The 18,324-nt window shown below is 37.7% G+C and overlaps 1 protein-coding gene and 1 pseudogene across 1 annotated transcript; one reads left to right on the top strand and one right to left on the bottom strand.

Annotated features, from left to right (window-relative positions):
- LOC149393678 (uncharacterized) overlaps window positions 1–18,324 on the bottom strand; it is a 74,054-nt pseudogene that overhangs the window by 7,869 nt on the left and 47,861 nt on the right.
- Window positions 2,806–4,490, top strand: LOC149393681 (uncharacterized). The gene is made up of 6 exons (XM_089616989.1): window positions 2,806–2,956; window positions 3,364–3,632; window positions 3,707–3,880; window positions 3,958–4,119; window positions 4,220–4,306; window positions 4,386–4,490. Exons 1-6 carry the CDS (start codon window positions 2,806–2,808, stop codon window positions 4,488–4,490), a joined length of 948 nt encoding a protein of 315 aa, XP_089473115.1.

Below are 18,324 nucleotides of genomic sequence, written 5' to 3'. Positions count from 1 at the left end.
AGATGCGAATTTTCGCACCTAAAAGCATCAGGTGCGGACTTTCGGGTGCGACTTTGTCGCACCCGAAAAAAGTCGCACCTGATGCTATATTTTGTACTAGTGTTATATCCTCTCGGCCTCTAATCCTATTAAAACAATCACAAGCAATAAACACGAGAATTCAAACGATCACATTAAGCTTAAGCCGTCTAGCAACCTAAGAACAAAACAAAACATGGATTATGAGCGTGAGTTTTCGCCCTCTCTCGAGTGACAGAAAAATCCTAAAAACAATCCTAAAGATGGCCAATCTAAAGAACGCATTAAGAACACATCCACACAAGCATGAATAATTAAGTAAATCAAAGCATAATTTCACCCTAACGAAACCCCCTAACCCAAGTAAAAGCTCTCAAAGAAAAAGTGCACCAAAAAAAGTAGAAAAAACAACTTCAAACTAGAATGAGTTAATTAGGTTACAATATGTGTTTTTAGCCCTGAATGTGTGTTTTTCGGAGTTATCTGAGCCTTCCAATTCAATCCAATGGTCAAAAATCTTCAGAAAACGTTAATTTCATATTCCAGCAATCCGGAGGCGCGCGGTGGTCGATGCGCGGCGCGCGGACCAAACTCCAGGTTACGCGCGCTCCGCGCATAAGACTCTGTGCGATTTCACGGTTTGTGCCACCGTATGCGCGGCGCATGACTAGAGGCACGTGGCACGGTCTCGAATTCTCTCTTCCTGCGGCGCGCGATGGGATGCGCGCGGCGCGCGTAGTCGCCAATTTTCTTGCTCATCTCTTTTTTACTCTATTTCGACTGTTTTGTCTCCAAATCCCATCCTCTTTCAACGAAATTTATTGTAGACGCTCTAATGCTCCTCTGGACCTGAAACTACTAAAAAACCTATTAAAAACCATTAAAATACTTGAGGACTCGTCGGTTTTTGGTTCGGGAAATAGGATTTTTACGCGTGATTAACGCACTTATCAAATCCCCTCAAACTTAAACCGTTACTTGCCCTTAAGTAACAAAAGAAGCATAAAAACATAATATCACGCAAAAGAAGTTATCCAGACTAAAATTGGTAAATTTCGATGCCTTGACTACACTGATCGACTCATGCTTGCCTCAACTTCAAACCTCTAGACTTGCATCGACATAGACATCTGTGGTTTTAAACTTCAAGTCAACTACCAAATTTAAAAGAATCCTTACAAATTTGTGTTAGCACTAGCCGTTTGCGATATTCTTTTATCTCAATTAACTTTTGCTTCCCAAGTCTCGTGACCTTCCCTATCCTAAGACGCAACCACAAGAATCGTTTCCTTTGTCTTGACAATTTCTTCGACTCGACACACCATAAGCCTTCTCTTCCCCCTTAATCTCTTCCCCCTTTAAATCATAATATTTGCTTACTTGTATTTAAGCAAATATTAGAAATTGAGGAAATGTTAAAAGTTGTTGACTTTTATGTCAATAAACATCACGATTGGTTGACATACATATCGACAAACACCATGATTTGTTGACATAAATATAATAAAATAACATGTTTTTATATGTGTTCATTGCAATAAATTTCTTAAAAATTAAAACACACATACATATAATCGATAAAAAAAAGAACAAATAAACACTCATGAGGAGATCAAGAAGTTGTGAAATCTTGAGGTGATTTGATCAAATAAACACTCATATAATTTTTTTGCAGGTATAATTCTTAATTACTTCGTGGTAGCAATTGTTGTAAGTCTTTTTACATGAACATATTATTCAAACTAATTTATTTAGTAGCAAAATCGTCGCTTTTTTTTTTTAAATTCATTTATCACTTAATTACTGATTTTGCATTTAATTAACTAACAATAATATGCTCACTCTATTTGTTAATCTATAATTCTTAAAAATTTATAACTCATCATTTTTTTTTTATCCACCTCTCTGAGAAGGTTTTAAAAGGGACAACTAAACACATTTCTTAGCATGTATGAACAATAATACGTGCGTCACACATTACAATGCATATTGCATTATGCAAAATTATAAAAGAATGGAATATTAAAGTAATGAAGAGGAAAAAAAAAACAACTTGATAAAAATTAAGCTGCACGTTTTGTGTTAGATTAGAGGAATGTAATAGGAAAAAAAAAAATTCCAACAATAAAATCTGAAGTGATATTGAAACGAGGCAGTAGAGTGACATGTTTGAAACAAAATGGTAGTTATTTCTGGGACTAGGGGCTAAATACTTAGTTTAAAAAAGTATTACAGTACTTTAACTATTTTCCAGCTGTATTTCTCTTACATTTTTTAGATACATCGTTGATTATATACGAAGCTATTCATCATTTGTTACTATATACTACTTTATTTTATTTTTATAGTTCTTTTTAATAATGATGCCAAACCAGGGCTAATACATTCAGGAAGGCGTAAGGTACGTACATTATTTTTTTTTTCCTTCTTGATTCTTGATTCATTTTTATTATTTACTTTGACCAAGTCTTAAAATATATTTTGATATCGACTAATCCCACTTCAAGTGGGTTTTTGAAAAATAAAATAAACTGTTTGTTTTATACCATTTTTTATGAAATCACAGCTGCGTATATAAATAATATTCCATATACCATATTTTGATAAATTTTAACATTTCAAGAATATCTCGTTCAAACTCTCTCTAGACTTATTTAAATTCGATCGTTTTTACCAGGTAAATATAACATACACTTTTTTTACACATTGTTATTGTATCACATCGTGATCGGTTGAGACATTCATATTTATTCACCTTGATCTTGCTTTTTTTTTCTAGGGTTTACGATGGAAGATATAACTTTCATGAGGTTCGCTCCGTCGGAGGAGGAGTTGCTTCTAAAAGTTCTTGCTTCAAAGATTACTTTCGACATTCATATTTGCTCCAAGATTGTCAAAGAACACAGTACCCACTTTCTTGATCCAAGAACCGTTGATTGTAAGTACATTCTTTTCGACATTCATACTTATTGATTTCATTAACTGCGTTTTAGCCTTGTCAGTACTGTGACAATAATAACATAAAAAAACCGAATCAATAACTCCACCTGGAACTCGCAGCTTTGAGAAATTATCCCTCACTTGAGCTTTTAATCCAAAAAATAAATATTAAAAATTATACTCGACTGCTCAGTAATATGTACAACTAAAATTTATAGCACAACTTTTTATAATAATAAAAAAGAAGAAGAATCAAAGAACTAACGTTCTCTTTAGTCTTTAATTAACTGCACTTCCAAAACACAATTAAATATATTTTTATTACTATACTTGTCATACGTTGTTATGTTTGAATTAAAATAAAAAGTTATTATTAATTTTCTAAAATTTTAAAATTATGTACAGGGAGTCCGAACGTGAACCTGTTCGACAACGAGCGGTATTATCTAATAAAGAGGGTGCCGAAGTCATCGTCCGGCCAGAATGTGAATCGCAGCGGTGAAACCGGATTTTGGAGAGCTGCACAAACGAAGCCGATTAAAGATTCAAACGACGGTGTGATCGGAATCATGAATCATCTCAACTTTTACGCTTACGATGCTCAAACAAATCGCGCCGTCAAAACTCACTGGATCATGCACGAGTACATACTTCACACCAATGATACTACAAGCGTAAGTGATGCAGTATCTCGTTGAAAAATAATTGTATTCAATAAATTATTAAATTATATATTGGTCGGCTGCAGTTTCAAGAATGGTCGGTTTGTCGGGTAAAAGACAGCACCGCACCGCAGATTGCACCGCTTCCACGGCCAATTATAGCACCGCTTCCACCGCCGCAACCTGCAACACCTGAGATCTTCCAAAGTCAGCGTGATGAGATGCAAGAGCAAGAGTTGGCAGTTGAAGATCCATTTCAAGTGAGTTTGTCATTGCTTGAAAGCGTGTATATATATGTGAAAGTATGTATATATAATCGTGTATATTGTTTATGCAGGAGATTGTGATTTTGGGTGATGAGCCGCAAGAGCAACATGTTGTAGACGAAGATGCTATTCAAAACTCTTCGTTGGATATCTACCAAAGCCAGCGTGATGAGCGACAATGGCAACAATTGGCCGTTGAAGATGGCATTCAAATTGAATGGCCCATGTTTAGTGTGAGTTTTTTTTCCAAATTATTCATTGCTTCCTTCAAGTATATGTCAAGTTATTATTACTTAAAAAGTTTGTTATATTAATTGTATATTATTTACGCAGGAGCATATGTTTTGTGATGCTGAGCCGCGAGAGCAACATGTTGTTGTAGAGGAAGATTCTATTCAAAACTTTGACTCCTGGTTTAGTGTGAGTTTTTTTTTTAGATGAAGTTTATGTGATGTAATTTATGTTGTGTAATTCTTTTTTCTTTTTTTTGTTCACGCAGGAGCTTGTTAGTTTCGACGTTGATTTTGAACCGCTTCCGCAACAGAATGTGGAAGATGATGACCCGGCAGTGCAATCTCCTCGCCGCAAGAGGCCGAGACCGTAGTGTACGAGTTATGCTTATTGCTGTCCAAAAATGTAGTCTAAAAAGAGGATGATGCACTCTTTTTCCCTCACCGATTGGGATTTATCCTTATGGTTGTCCTTATTTACACAACAAACATGTGATGTTGTTCTTTTTTGTATTCGTGGCTGGGTTTATTCTTTTGGTTTCGGGCTCGCGTGCAAGACTGGCGTTGGGTCCATATCCTCTTGAGCTTTCCCAGTTCACAAGTTGTATTGATGCTTTTTATATATTGGAGCTATGTTTTTTTTGTTTATACCAGAGTATCCATTGTTGATGATATATTGTTACTTCTCGTGTTTTCTTTGGGTATGAAAATATTTTCATCTTTAACTTCTATTTAAATATTCCAGCCAACACAGTAATGTTGGATAATAATCAATCCTTATGTAAGTAAAGTGTCACTCACTTAAAGCTTATTAATAATTTAACATCTGTACTGTACTGGCTATACGTAAAAAATAGTTTCCTTAAAAAAATAATTAAAACGTATATCTCAATATATATTATCTAAGTCAATGAAAAACGCACGTCGACGATTCGGACGTTTTCAATATGTCGAGTGATTTTATTATCCACTAAAACTAATAACTAGTAAAATTTTGGATTATTGACCCGTTGATAGTCTTATTAACATCCCTTTAATGGTTGAATAATTTCAGTTTTTATCTTTTTATACTCTTTTTTTTTGTTGCACGTATGAACAATAATGTGTGCGACACACACACATTGCAATGCATATTTCATGCAAAACTAAAAAAAAAGGGCAGAAAATAAAGTGAAAGAAAAATTAAAGTAATGAAGAGGACAAAAAGAAACGATGAAAATTAAGACGTTAGAATTTTCATCAGACGTCAACCAAACCACACTAAAATAGAAATCTAGTTATTTTAAGCAAGGTTTGAAATTTCGGGGAAAGCGGAAGGAAATTAATCTGGAAATCGTTTTTTTCAAAGTTCCGATACCGGTATGTACAAAACCGTTTACTTTCTGTTTTTCCTTGGATTCCGAGGAAACCATTCCTGTTTCCAGAGAAACCATCCACTTTCCAGGGAAACCGTCCACTTTCCGGTTCTCTTTATTCAAATTTTCACGCATTCCGACGGAAATTTATCGGTAAGTGATCAAATACCGACAATTCTTAAAATCTGATGATATTTAGTGTTCTTCACGAAATAAATCGTCGTTAGTTTTTGATGATTTAGTTCAAATTCTTGATTTCTAACTTCATTATTGTGTTTAAACTTTAATTGGAGTTTGTATCCAATTTTTTTTCAAGTTTTTGGTTACATTATAAAATAGGATTTAGATTTGAATGTGTTTTTGTCTCTTTTTTTTGTTTTGTTAAATTAGTTGTAGAATATGAACGATTTACACGTTCTTGGTCATTTTAGAAAGCCCATAACGTCTACTATTTAGGAAAAATATCAACAAATCCAAATTAAATTGATACTGATCTGTCCACGTTAATTTACAGAGGCTGTTCACAGCGAACGGCGGTGATTGGAATTTTTTTTCTTTGCCTCTTCTTGCGGGTGTAGCGCACGGGGATGGAGAAGAAAAGAAGAAGATAAGCGTGAGGAAGAGATAAGAAGAGAGAATAAGATAAGGGAAAAGGTTTTTTTTTTTTTAAAATCCTTCTATTATCACATATCTCCAACCCGACCTCTACTTCAAAACTTTTCACAAATGGGTCCTAAATTTTTCGTTACGATTATGTCCGTTGATATAGTTATTTAATTAAATACGGGACCGACCGGATTTTAATTAAATAATTAAACCGAGAATTTTTTCGTTTGATCTCGATTAATTTAAATATATTCAAGGTTTCTCAGAAATAATTCTCGTCCTTGAGAATTTATTTCTTAAATTAAATTCCGGAATATTTCTTCGAAAAATAATTTATTATTCGAGACGAACTCGATAAATCTTTTATTTATTCCGAGATTTTCCATTACCTTAAAATATTTTAAATTAATTCAACATGTTGACCGAAACACAACTTCGTTCACAATTCTAATTGTAACAAAGGAAGCTCTTTTATTTCATCCGAAATTTACAAAGAGAGCGATACAAAAGTCCATACTTTACACTAACATAGAACTCACTGATAGTCTCTTCCTCGAGCATCTTCATGTTCTCGAACTTGGTGGTGACAAGTTGGAGTCGAGAGTTCTTGACCTTGACCTTGTATGTGCCCTCATACGTAGTTTCCAGAATGTCCCAGGCTTCTTTAGCACTTTCACAAGTATTGATCAACTTGAATATGTTCCTGTCAACACCATTGTAGATGGCATTGAGAGTTTTAGAGTTGGACAAGGCTGCTTCGTCTTCAGTTGGGCTCCAATCAATCTCAGCCTTTTTTATTGTGGTCACACCGTCGGCCAAGAGTTGCTTTGGCGCTTCCCAACCTGTAATGACAGATTTCCATGTTTTATGATCAATAGACCTAATGAAGGCTCCCATGTTGGCTTTCCAATATGCGTAGTTCTGCCCATCAAGAAGAGGCACCCGAGAGATAGAACCCCCTTCTCTGAAAGTGTCCATCTCGAGCAACACCAGCTGGATCTGCTAGAACTTCACCCAGTAAAGTAGGGTGCCCGCTCTGATACCACTTGAAAGTCCAGATCCACTGTTTTATCAAACTCTGAGAAGTTGTAAAGAGATTAGTAACACCTGTAAACACAACACAATAAGAAAAAAAAGACACCACGAATGATAACCCAGTACGGCCTCAACTGCCTATTCTGGGGGGATGTGAATCCCGGTGAAAAGAATAACTTCAATAATCAAAAGTATGAGTACAATCCGGAATACAATGAATGATAACCTTTCACTATTCCTAACTCCAATACAACCTTAGCTTGTTACTAATCTAGGCTCCCCCTAGATTTGAGCTCCCCTCTCTTTTCACTTTTACAATCATTCGGTGTGTCAAAGAACCTCACTCAACAACATTCAAATAGGAGGTTTGATTTACCTGCTCGAGAACCACTCTCAGCAAAACCAGAGACACAAAAACCCTCTTCAGCTGGGGTGTTTTTCTGCGTGAATAATGTGTAACCCTACCAAGGGGTTTTACTCTCTCTTTATAAGGAACAGACCAAGAGAATGTCCTCTGATCTAAAACAGTGCCAGATGGCACACATCCATCGAAAACAGTAAAAAGCTGTCAGTGGCGCCACAACAAGAGCTGACACAGCTTGAACAGAAAAATGTTCTTCGAGATGCTAGAAACAACATGAGTGACAAAAAAAAGAGCCTGAACCAAATAGCCAATTTCCTTGTAACAACATTCTCCCCCTTTGGCTTTGAGAAAGCAAAACACTAACCAGAGAATCTGAGCAGCAAAACAACCTGCAGAGTCACTCATGTCACCGTGACTGACAAAGGAGAGAGCACACAAGAACATCTAACTGCTATATCACTCATGTAACAGTGACTGACAGAGGAAAGACGACAGCTAAGCAAAAGAAAGCCTTCAAATAGCATGCAGCAGTTTTAGATACAAATTCAACAAGGTATCAAAGATTTACTCCCCCTTTTGCCAAGCAAAGACAAAAGGGAAAGCAATATTACAAACTAGGGGAGGTTCAAGAAGAAAAAAAAAACTCAAACAGAACACTGAGAAAGAGTTTACGGGGAGGAAGAAGCAGATAGCATCCTGGTGAGAGTAGCTACAAGAGAAATTTTCCTTTCTGACGAAGATGCGATAACAGACTCAAGATGCTTGATTTCATCCATGATAGCGAGGGCCATTAACTTCCTGACATCAGCTGACAAGGGAGGCACAGAGGGGGCGTCAAGGTCGTTGAAGCGAGCATGAGGTAAGCTGGATTGAGGAGGCTTCCTGATGTCAGCCACGTGATGTTTCTGGAAGAGTTTGTAGCTGAAAGAGATCTTAGCAGGGGCAGAGATACATCTTTTCAACTCTTCAAGAGACAGAATGTCAGGGTGTTGATGCAGGAGGATCCCCGTGATCATTACTGGGTAAGGGATGGGGAGCTTGGTGGCCTCTGAGCTGGCATGTTTGATGATATGCGCGTAGACAAGCTTCCCGAAATCAACAGATCTCCCTGAGCCAATCACGAACATAAACTAGGCAAGTGTGAGAGACACACATGTTGAATGTGTTGTAGGGATCCAGTTCTTGACACATATTTCTTGAAGAATTGAGTATTTGGAGCTAGGGAGAGAGGCTCGGTAAAGTCATGTCTCAGGCCATCCCTTCTGATCTTTGCCTCCTGTCATCTCAGAGACAAGCTCAATCCTCGAAGGCATAGGATCTTCAGAGACCGGTGCTTCCGTTCCCAAGTAGTCATGAATGACCTTAGGGGAGAACTCAATAGTCTTGTTCCTGACCACCACCTTCTGAAAATGTGGGTGAGTGGCATCATCGATTTGGTCTGGGAGATTCACAATGAACTCCCTAACAAGCTGAGCATGATATTTCCCAACATAAGTAACAGTGGTGAGGAGACCGACATTCTTGAGCAGATCGATGATGTCAGTGCACTTGAGCGCTTCACTTGAGAGCACACATTCCGGGGCAATCTTTATGAGGATCACAAACTTCCATCTGCTGGCATTCTGCAGGGTATGGAAGGAAATTCCTGTAATAGGGAACATCATGAACCTCTTGCCTGATATGCTTCTTCTTCTTAGTAGTCCTGGACCTCTCTTCTTCTTCAACTTTTTCTTCCTCTATAGTGTTTGTGACATGATTAGCAACATCTTCCTAAGCTTATTAATAATTTCAGCCAACACAGTAATGTTGGATAATAATCAATCCTTATGTTAGTGTCACTCACTTAAAGCTTATTAATAATTTAACATCTGGACTGGCTATGTAGAAAATAATTTTCTTAGAGAAAAAAAAAATTTACAATGTATATTTAAATATATATTATCTAAGTAAATGAAAAACGCACGTCAACAATTCGGACGTTCTCAATATGTTGAGTGATTTTATTATCCACTAAAACTAATAACTAGTAAAATTTTGGATTATTGACCCGTTGATAGTCTTATTAACATCCCTTTGATGGTTGAATAATTTCAGTTCTTATCTTTTTTTTGCTACTCTCTAATAGGTTGATTAAATTTACAAGTACATTTATACTTTTTTTTTTGTTTGCACGTATGAACAATAATGTGTGCGACACACACACATTGCAATGCATATTTCATGCAAAACTAAAAAAAAAGAGCTGAAAATAAAGTGAAAGAAAAATTAAAGTAATGAAGAGGACAAAAAGAAACTTGATGAAAATTAAGATGTTAGAATTTTCATCACACGTCAACCAAACCACACTATAATATGAAATCTAGTTACTTTAAGCAAGGTTTGAAATTCCGGGGAAACCGAATGTAAACTAATCCGGAAATCGTTTTTTTTCAAAGTCCCGGTACCGGTATGTACAAAACCGTTCACTTTCTGTTTTTCCTTGGATTTCGAGGAAACCATTCCAGAAACCATCCACTTTCCAGGGAAACCGTCCACTTTCCGGTTCTCTTTAGGCAAAATTTAACGCGTTCCGACGGAAATTTACCGGTAAGTGATCAAATACCTACAATTCTTAAAAGCTGATGATATTTAGTGTTCTTCACGAAATAATTCATCGTTAGTTTTTGATGATTTAGTTCAAATTCTTGGTTTCTAACTTCATTATTGGGAAACCATCCACTTTCCAGGGAAACCGTCCACTTTCCGAATCTCTTTAGGCAAATTTTCACACATTCCGACGGAAATTTACCGGTAAGTGATCAAATACCTACAATTCTTAAAAGCTGATGATATTTAGTGTTCTTCACGAAATAATTCATCGTTAGTTTTTGATGATTTAGTTCAAATTCTTGGTTTCTAACTTCATTATTGTGTTTAAACTACTTTAATAGGAGTTTGTGTCCAATTGTTTTCAAGTTTTTGGTTACATTATAAAATAGGATTTAGATTTGAATGTATTTTTTACTTTTTTTTGTTAAATTAGTTGTAGAATATAAAATGTATGTATAATTAGTTGATTTTTAACATGAATATCATCAATATTTTGATTTTATACTTTTTTTTTTTTTTCCTATTCAGCTTTTCACGGTATTTCAATCATTGGTTTTAAGTAATTTAATATAAGTAAGCTTTCCCGGTTCACAAGTTGTATTAATGCTTTTTATTGGTATCTTTTTTTTTAGATTGGAGCTATGTTTTTTGTTTATACAAGAATATTCATTGTTGATGATGTATTGTTACTTCTCATGCTTTCTTTGGTTATGAAAATATTTTCATCTTTAAGTTCTTTATAAATATTCTAGCCAACACAGTAATTTTGGATAATAATCAATCCTTATGTAAGTAAAGTGTCACTCACTTAAAGCTTATATGACAGGGCCGGCTCAAACTAATATGTGGCCTTAAGAAATAGTAATAATTATAGGGCTTTTTAAACATATATTATAAATATTAGATACAATAGTTTATTTTCTAAAAATTAGAGGCTTTTTTTTCAAAAATTTGAGGTCTTTTTTTTAACCTTTTTTTCACAAAAAGTTTGGGACCTTGAGCCTTTGCTTATGTGGTCTACCATTAGGGTAGAAAATAGTTTCCTTAAAATTAAAAATAAAAATTACAACGTATATCTCAATATATATTATCTTAGTAAATGAAAAACGAAGGTCAACAATTGGGACGTTTCTATATCTTGAGTGATTTTATTATCCACTAAAACTAATAACTAGCAAGTCAAAATAAAGAGGGAAGAGATACTTAAAATGGTTTGACTTGTATCGACTGAGGTGTGAATAATGCTTTTTATATATTACAAACAGATTGCATAATCACCACATTTATAGAAAACTTTACGAACTTTGTAGGGAAGGAAAAACATAGCATAATCACCTACATGAAATCTACACCACAAGAGGCAACATCTTATGCTGTTGAGAAAAAATAATTACAGCGCGTCAAATATTTAGAAGAAAAAGAAAAACAAAAGAAATCAAATATTTTGATTTTCATTAATAGTTACTCTGAAATTTCTTCAAAATCCCGTTTACTTTATGTTTATATCCATCCGAGTTTACATTGACACTGCGAACCCAAGTCTGCAATCATTTAAAGAAACAAACAGAGAAAAAATGGCAATGACTTTTAGAAGAATAATATAATGATCTTTTAAAAATAAAATGGCCATACGGGATTGAGTAAGGATAAAGAGAAAAGCATTGATCATAGGTAAGTACTTATGTTTAAATGGAAATGATTTAAAAATTTGCTTCCAGTAAATAAAATTCGGCTTCATTTCAATGATGAATTAGCACCATTAAAAAATAGCAATGACAAGGGACAATATTGCTTGTTTCAGAGTTTGAAATTGATGTGGCCCAACATGAAGACCCGGGCCAAGAGCACGCCCTAACTTTCTTTGAGCGTTTCGATCAGCTTTCCCGCAGCTCGCGCAGAGCCCAGCTTTGAAAGACTATAACTTAAGCCTCACGTGTCGGATTGAAGTCCATAATATATCTGTCACGGGCCAACTTTTTTCTGCAGAATACTACACCCGTGCGGTGCCAAGACTTTCACAGTCGAGGCCAGCCTACCTTTCTTCGGTCTTCTTCATGAAAACCTCCACGCACTGTGTGCTCACGGACACGGATATCCTGACGGGAACTATGTCCGAAGAGTCTCACTCGTAGCGACTAGAACTGCATCCCAGTGCCGAGGCTTGCTTGAGCAATGCCTCGCTAACACTCGCCTTGTTACTAGGTTCCCTCGCGTCACCGCGGCCAATCCCGCATCAGCGCTCTCCCGCATGACTCTCCGCTCGGTTGCGTGTGCGATGCCTTAGTCAAGATCAAGTCATCATCAGTTCCCTTCACGGTGGGCTATCGTATGCCTCTCCTAAGTAGGCGTACATGGCACTTAAGGCGGCACCCGCATCCAAAGTCCTTTACTCCGCACCCATCGTCATCTTCCTCTCTAACATACATCCGCCGGCGCGTCTCTTCCATCCTCCGTCTTAAGATCTCTCTCTCTCTCTCTCTCTCTCTCCAAATTTTGGGATATGAATCGCAATTTCTCATTTCGTTCTCTTATTCTCTCTGATGTCTCAGTCTCTCACGGTCATCATCGGGTCACCACCACTTGCAATTGCAGACCCACCAAAATATTCGAATCTATATTTCTCTCCGGTGGACTGATGATAAAGTTTCGGATTTCATATTTAAATTGGTGGTTTTGAGTTTCATGTTGGTGTTCATGATTTAGTAGTCGAATAAAAAAATGATTGCTAATGTTCAGATGATTTGGTGGTTTTCCAAAAATTGAAGGTTTGTTGGTTGAGTTTACTTTTGGTCATTTTATTTTGCAGAGGTCGTAGTCCTCGTTAGTGATCGGGTTGGTTCCGGACGAAGGCACTGGTTGGTATTCTGAAAGGAATGGTGACATGGAAGGCACTGGTTCAAATGGAGAGGAACTTCAAATGTGAGCACATTTGGGAATTTTTTTTCCTTAATTATACACCGAATTCTTCCTTTATTTGCTCTCTTTTCTCATTTTTCATGGATAATTTAAGTTTTATTGCTTTATTTTTGCTTTCGTAGCATATTTTGTTTTGGATAATTTAAGTTTGTTGCGGTATGTGTTTCTTTAGTTTAATCTAGTTTTTTTTTTAGGTTTTCCATAATTTGTGTGAATATTGATCTTAAGTAGTTTAATTTCATAATTTATTTTCTTTCATTTTTTTAGTGTTTGGATGTGTGAAATGCCTTGGTTTTGCTTGTGGAATATGAATGTTGATGACCCATAGAGTCTTGAGACTTAGGAGTAATAGCAATGTATCTTTCTTGCGCTACAAGACTTGTGCTTGACCAAAACTCTATCGTGACTTTGCTTAGCTTTTAGTGACCCGATGAATCTTCATCTCACGTTGCACGTTTCGAGCCCATAGAGAGTATTTAGGAGATTTGAAAATCTAACCTTAGCTAGAATGCATCTCGGAACACTAGAACCGTTTCATCCTTCCTCGAGGCTCAATGGTAATAGGAGAGGAGCGTTAGGATGAAAAAGGCATAGGAATAGCCAATCGAGCCAAAAGCCAACCCGTTCTACTTCCACTTAGAACTATATTCACATAAAGCCGAACGTAAATCAACTCTTGCTACATAGTCCTAAAGAAGCATAGCCAATGAATTGAAATTCACACAAAGAACCCTGTGCTCTAGCGACTCTTGAGTGACTCTTTGAGCATGCATGTTATATCTTGTAGAATGTGTGCTCTCTTTACTTGTCGAAATTTGTGCCGCGCTAGCTTTTGTATATACTCTTGTAAATTCTTATTTTCCTTTATTTCTTCAAATTAAAAAAAAAGAGAGAAAAAAAAGAAAAAGAAGAAGAAGAGAGAAAAAGAAAAAGAAAATATAATAAAAAAGGCACAATCTTGCTTAGTAAAGAGATGTACATATTCATATATTTTTTTGTTTGTATTTGGCGCGGTGCAACATTTCTTGTTAGACAAGTAAGCACATAATCTAGACTAGAGTTTGAAAAATCTAAGTTTGGGGGTATTTGTGAAGCTTAGTGCTAATGAGGAAAGGAATGTAAAAGAAAGTTGTGAATATTGGTCTTTTGGTGAGTATGAGTCGCTAGGGTAGCGTGTTTAGTCACTTAAAAACTCCATATCCTACCCTTGACCCAAGCCTAACGTTACAAACCTTGAATGACCTTTGGACTATCGCTTACTCTCCTAAACCGAGTGGAGAGTGTTTGGTGAAAGCCTTATGGTGTTCCTAATTCATCATTGAATATCCTTATTGAGTTTGCATGCAAGGAAAAGGTGGGAAATGTTGTCGGTCATTTTCGGAAAACCCAAGACGCCAGGAAGACACGTCGCTCAAAGGGCCGGTGGTCAGGCCGGAGGTCCTGAAGAGCGGCGAGCCTTCAAGCCCTCGCCCAAACTCTTGACTCCTTGAGTCGAGCCTAGCCTCTCGAGTTGAGACTTGAGTCGGCTCCCCGAGTCGAGGCTCTCCCCTCGAGTTGAGACTTGATTCAGTCTCCTCGAGTCGAGCCTCGCTCCTCGAGTTGAGCCTTGAGTCAGTCTCCTCGAGTCGAGCTTCGCTCCTCAAGTCGAGCCCTGAGTCAGTCTCCTCGAGTCAAGCTTCGCTCCTCGAGTCGAGCCTTGAGTCAGTCTCCTCGAGTTGAGCCTTGAGTCAGTCTCCTCGAGTTGAGCCTTGAGTCAGTCTCCTCGAGTCAAGCCTTGAGTCAATCTCCTCAAGTCGAGCTTCGCTCCTCGAGTCGAGCCTTGAGTCGGTCTCCTCGAGTCGAGCCTCGCTCCTCGAGTCGAGCCTCGACTCGCATTCTATCCGTCGAATAGATTCATTTGTGTCATAAACCCGAAATGCAAAGCCCACAATAGCTCAACGGGTCCGGAAGGACGACGATCGCGAAAAGCCCACGAAGACACAGCCCAACGCGCGCCGCGCCCGGTCAGGGTCGCGCCGCGCGCTGAGCGACGCAGCATGCGCGCCGCGGGTCACGCGCCGCGCGTGGTGCGCCGCTGCCCCTTGTGCGCCTCCTCTTGAAAAGGTGCGCGCCCCGAGTCCCACATTGGCTACGAAGGACCCTCTCAAGGTCCTCGAACACCTATATAAACCCCCTCTCACTGAGGGGGAGGCCATCTCTTCTTCTCCTATCGATACGCTCGAATTCTCGCTCTCCTCTGCTTCTTTTGATGCCATATTTGGCCTGAAGCATTCTTGCAAGTCTCTCTCGTTCTCAAAGGTTCCGAAGCACTCACGGGGACTTCCCGGACGTCGCTCCCTCTGACCGAACGCCCCCCGGTTCTCAAGCACGCTCCTAGGGTTCTCGACTAGAGTCCCCCTGCGCCTTTAACACGCTAGACGCGCACGCGATCTCCGAAGTTCTGAGACGCCGCCGAGGACTCCTTTGCGCCTCGTCTCCTTAATCGAGCACGCTTCTCTGCTAAGGCTCCGCGCCTCACACTGCGTCTTACACGCCTGAACTACGTTCTGAGCTGATCCCACACACGGGTACGTAGGCGTCCGACACACAAGGCACGGTCACTCCTCCTTCTCACCCCTTCCCTCTTCCGAGAGGCGGGTTGATCGGAGAAAACCTAGCTCGAGACTTTCGAGTTCACACTTTTGGCCCGGGTGCGATCACTTGGTTCGGCCTTGGATCGAACCACCCGAGGTATTCAATAGTTGTTCATTTTCGTGCGACAACAGGAAAAACTCCAAAGATACTTGACTTGGACTCGATGAAAACTTCTACAAGGGAAACCTCAAGCTAGGTAAAGCCACACGAGAATTGGTTGAACACTTGTATTAATTGAGCTTTACATGTGATTGTTCTTACTCTTGAGTCGATTTTATCTAGGAGAGACGTTCATGCGAAACCTAGGACATAACACTTTCAACACTCAATTTTTTTTAGATTAGCGTAGCATAACTTCTTTTATTATTTGGTATAGCTTTGTGTCTTGTTTAAGTTTTGTGTGGTTGTGGTGTATATACTTTTGTTTTGTTACTTGAGGACAAGTAACGGTTCAAGTTTGGGGGTTTGATAAGTGATATTCATTCACACTTATTTATGGTTCTTAGATAAGAATCGGAACTTGTTCCTAGTGTTTTTTTATGTTATTTTGTAGTTTTTATTATGTTTTCAGGTTAAAGAGAGTGAGAGAAGGCTGTGGTGCGAAAACGGGCTGAATCGGAGCTAAATCGAGGAAGCTATGGCCTTTTGAAGTCAAGTCAACAAAAGTCAACGATGGTCAACAAAGAAGTCAACGTTTAAAGGTTGGTGCGCCGCGCCTATTGTATGGCGTGCCGCTCCCTGGTGCGTAAAGTTTACAACGAGAGCTCGAGAGGCACGACGCACCTTCAGAATTTTACAAGTGGCGCGGCACGCCTGGTATGTGGCGCGTCGTGCCTCGCCTGTTTCAGTGTTTTTTTGGAGCTAGTCTTTTAAATCATTTTTGGCCCTTGGATCTCATCCAAGGGTCCATCATTGCTCCGAAAACCTCTCTTAAACCCTCATATACACTTGTTAAAAAAAAAGGAAAATCATCTTTATCATATAACACTTTTTACTTTTGTTTAAAAACTTGAGAGAGAGTTAGAGAGAGAAAGCTAGGGTTTGATTCTCATTTTATTCTTAAACTTGGGAGTGAAGAAGAAGATGGAAAAGTGACAAACTCCATCATCCTCATCATCTCCATTTGTTCATCCTTAACTCTATCTCTTCTATTTATTGTTCTTGACTTATTTACTTCATTTATTGCTTTGTTGAACACATTTTAAGCTTTCAAGTATTCTATTTGAGTTTTTGTTGACTACCTTTATCTCTTGAGCATTGAATATTGTGATCTTAACTTTATTGCTTTATCTAAGTGGAATATTGAAGCATTGCTTGAGTTTAATGAAAGCTTTATTTGGTTGTTGAGATTAGCATTCAATATCTTGTTTCTTTATTGCTTTACTTCTTTTACTTATTTCAGTTTTACTTTGTTTATTCTTAATCATGAGTAGCTAAGTTGATTTGGGGTGTGATGTATTTGAGTAGTTGAGTTGGTTGTTCAAATATTTGGATTAGATAGGTGCTCCATGGTTGGGTTGAGAGTGAAATTCTATGGGTATGGGGTGTGTGTTAGCGCTAACTAGAGTAGCTACCTAGTTAGTGAATCTTAGATAAGTTTAGACACCGAGAGGCAATAAACGAGTGAGCTCTACCTATCACATCTTTAACCTTCCTAGAGCTATAGAAAGACTAGGGGGTAGTTGTAGTTGATTGAAATCTCGGGCTAAATGCGGTTTTGTGTTTTAATAGAACCCAAACCGAGAGGTGTAAGTTCGACACATAGCTAGATTCCTAAAGACTCGAGAGAGATTAGCGAATGTTATATGAGGGATTGAGACTAAGTTTTAACACTCTAAACCCGAGCTTAGAATCGTACCATGACCGACCGACTCGATGAAATAACAAAATCGTGACCCTTCCTTTTAACTTGTGTTTAAATATTGTTTTCGCTTTTGTTTACATTTCATCTTGCTCTCAAAACAATAAAAAAAACCCCCCTTTTTTATTTCCATAACTTGAGAAAGAAAGCTAGTGGGTTTGCTTCGGAAATAGTCTAGAGTCCTTGTGGGATCGATATCCGTGCTTTTGCACTCTATTACTTGACGAGACGTTCACTTGCGTCATGTAGAATTTTCTTTAGTTAAGAAAATTCCCATCAACAGACGAACCAATATGAAGAATAAGGAGAAGGTTCCCAATATCATGGATCTCAATATCAAGTATCTAATTATCAACGAGATCAAGCTCGGGGAGATCAAGCTCAGGGAGATCAAACTCAAGGAAATCGAGATCAAGATTTTACTCAGTATTATAATTATCTTGACGGAACTGGAAATAATTTTCCCGTTTATTAAATTGTGTTTTAAGTATTTACTATGTCTTTTAAAATTATGTTATTGTTTTTAGTTTTTATTTTATTTTGTGTGTTTAATTTAAACTTTGTAATCTATGTTTAAATTTTTTTATATTTTACTTGAAGTTTATGTTTTTTGTAGTCAATTTATGAGTTTTGGTGTTTTATAAATATTTATACGGTTAATATATACATATATATATATATAATTAATGTTTAATGTGTTACTAAAAGATTTTTTTTTTTAAAAAGTACCATGTGATACAGTGCCACTGCAAATATAGCGTGACACTGTATCACACTCTATATTTGGTGATGCAAATAGAGTGTGGTTGGAGCATATCACACGGCATAAATAGTGGGATGCCGTGTGA

The sequence above is a fragment of the Urtica dioica genome, chromosome 6 (assembly GCF_054948205.1).
Source record: "Urtica dioica subsp. dioica isolate 48M chromosome 6, U.dioica_male_clone48M_v1_H2, whole genome shotgun sequence".
Lineage (NCBI taxonomy): Eukaryota > Viridiplantae > Streptophyta > Magnoliopsida > Rosales > Urticaceae > Urtica > Urtica dioica.
Note: the sequence above shows the minus strand (reverse complement) of the source record. Positions and strands in the feature narration are given on the sequence as shown.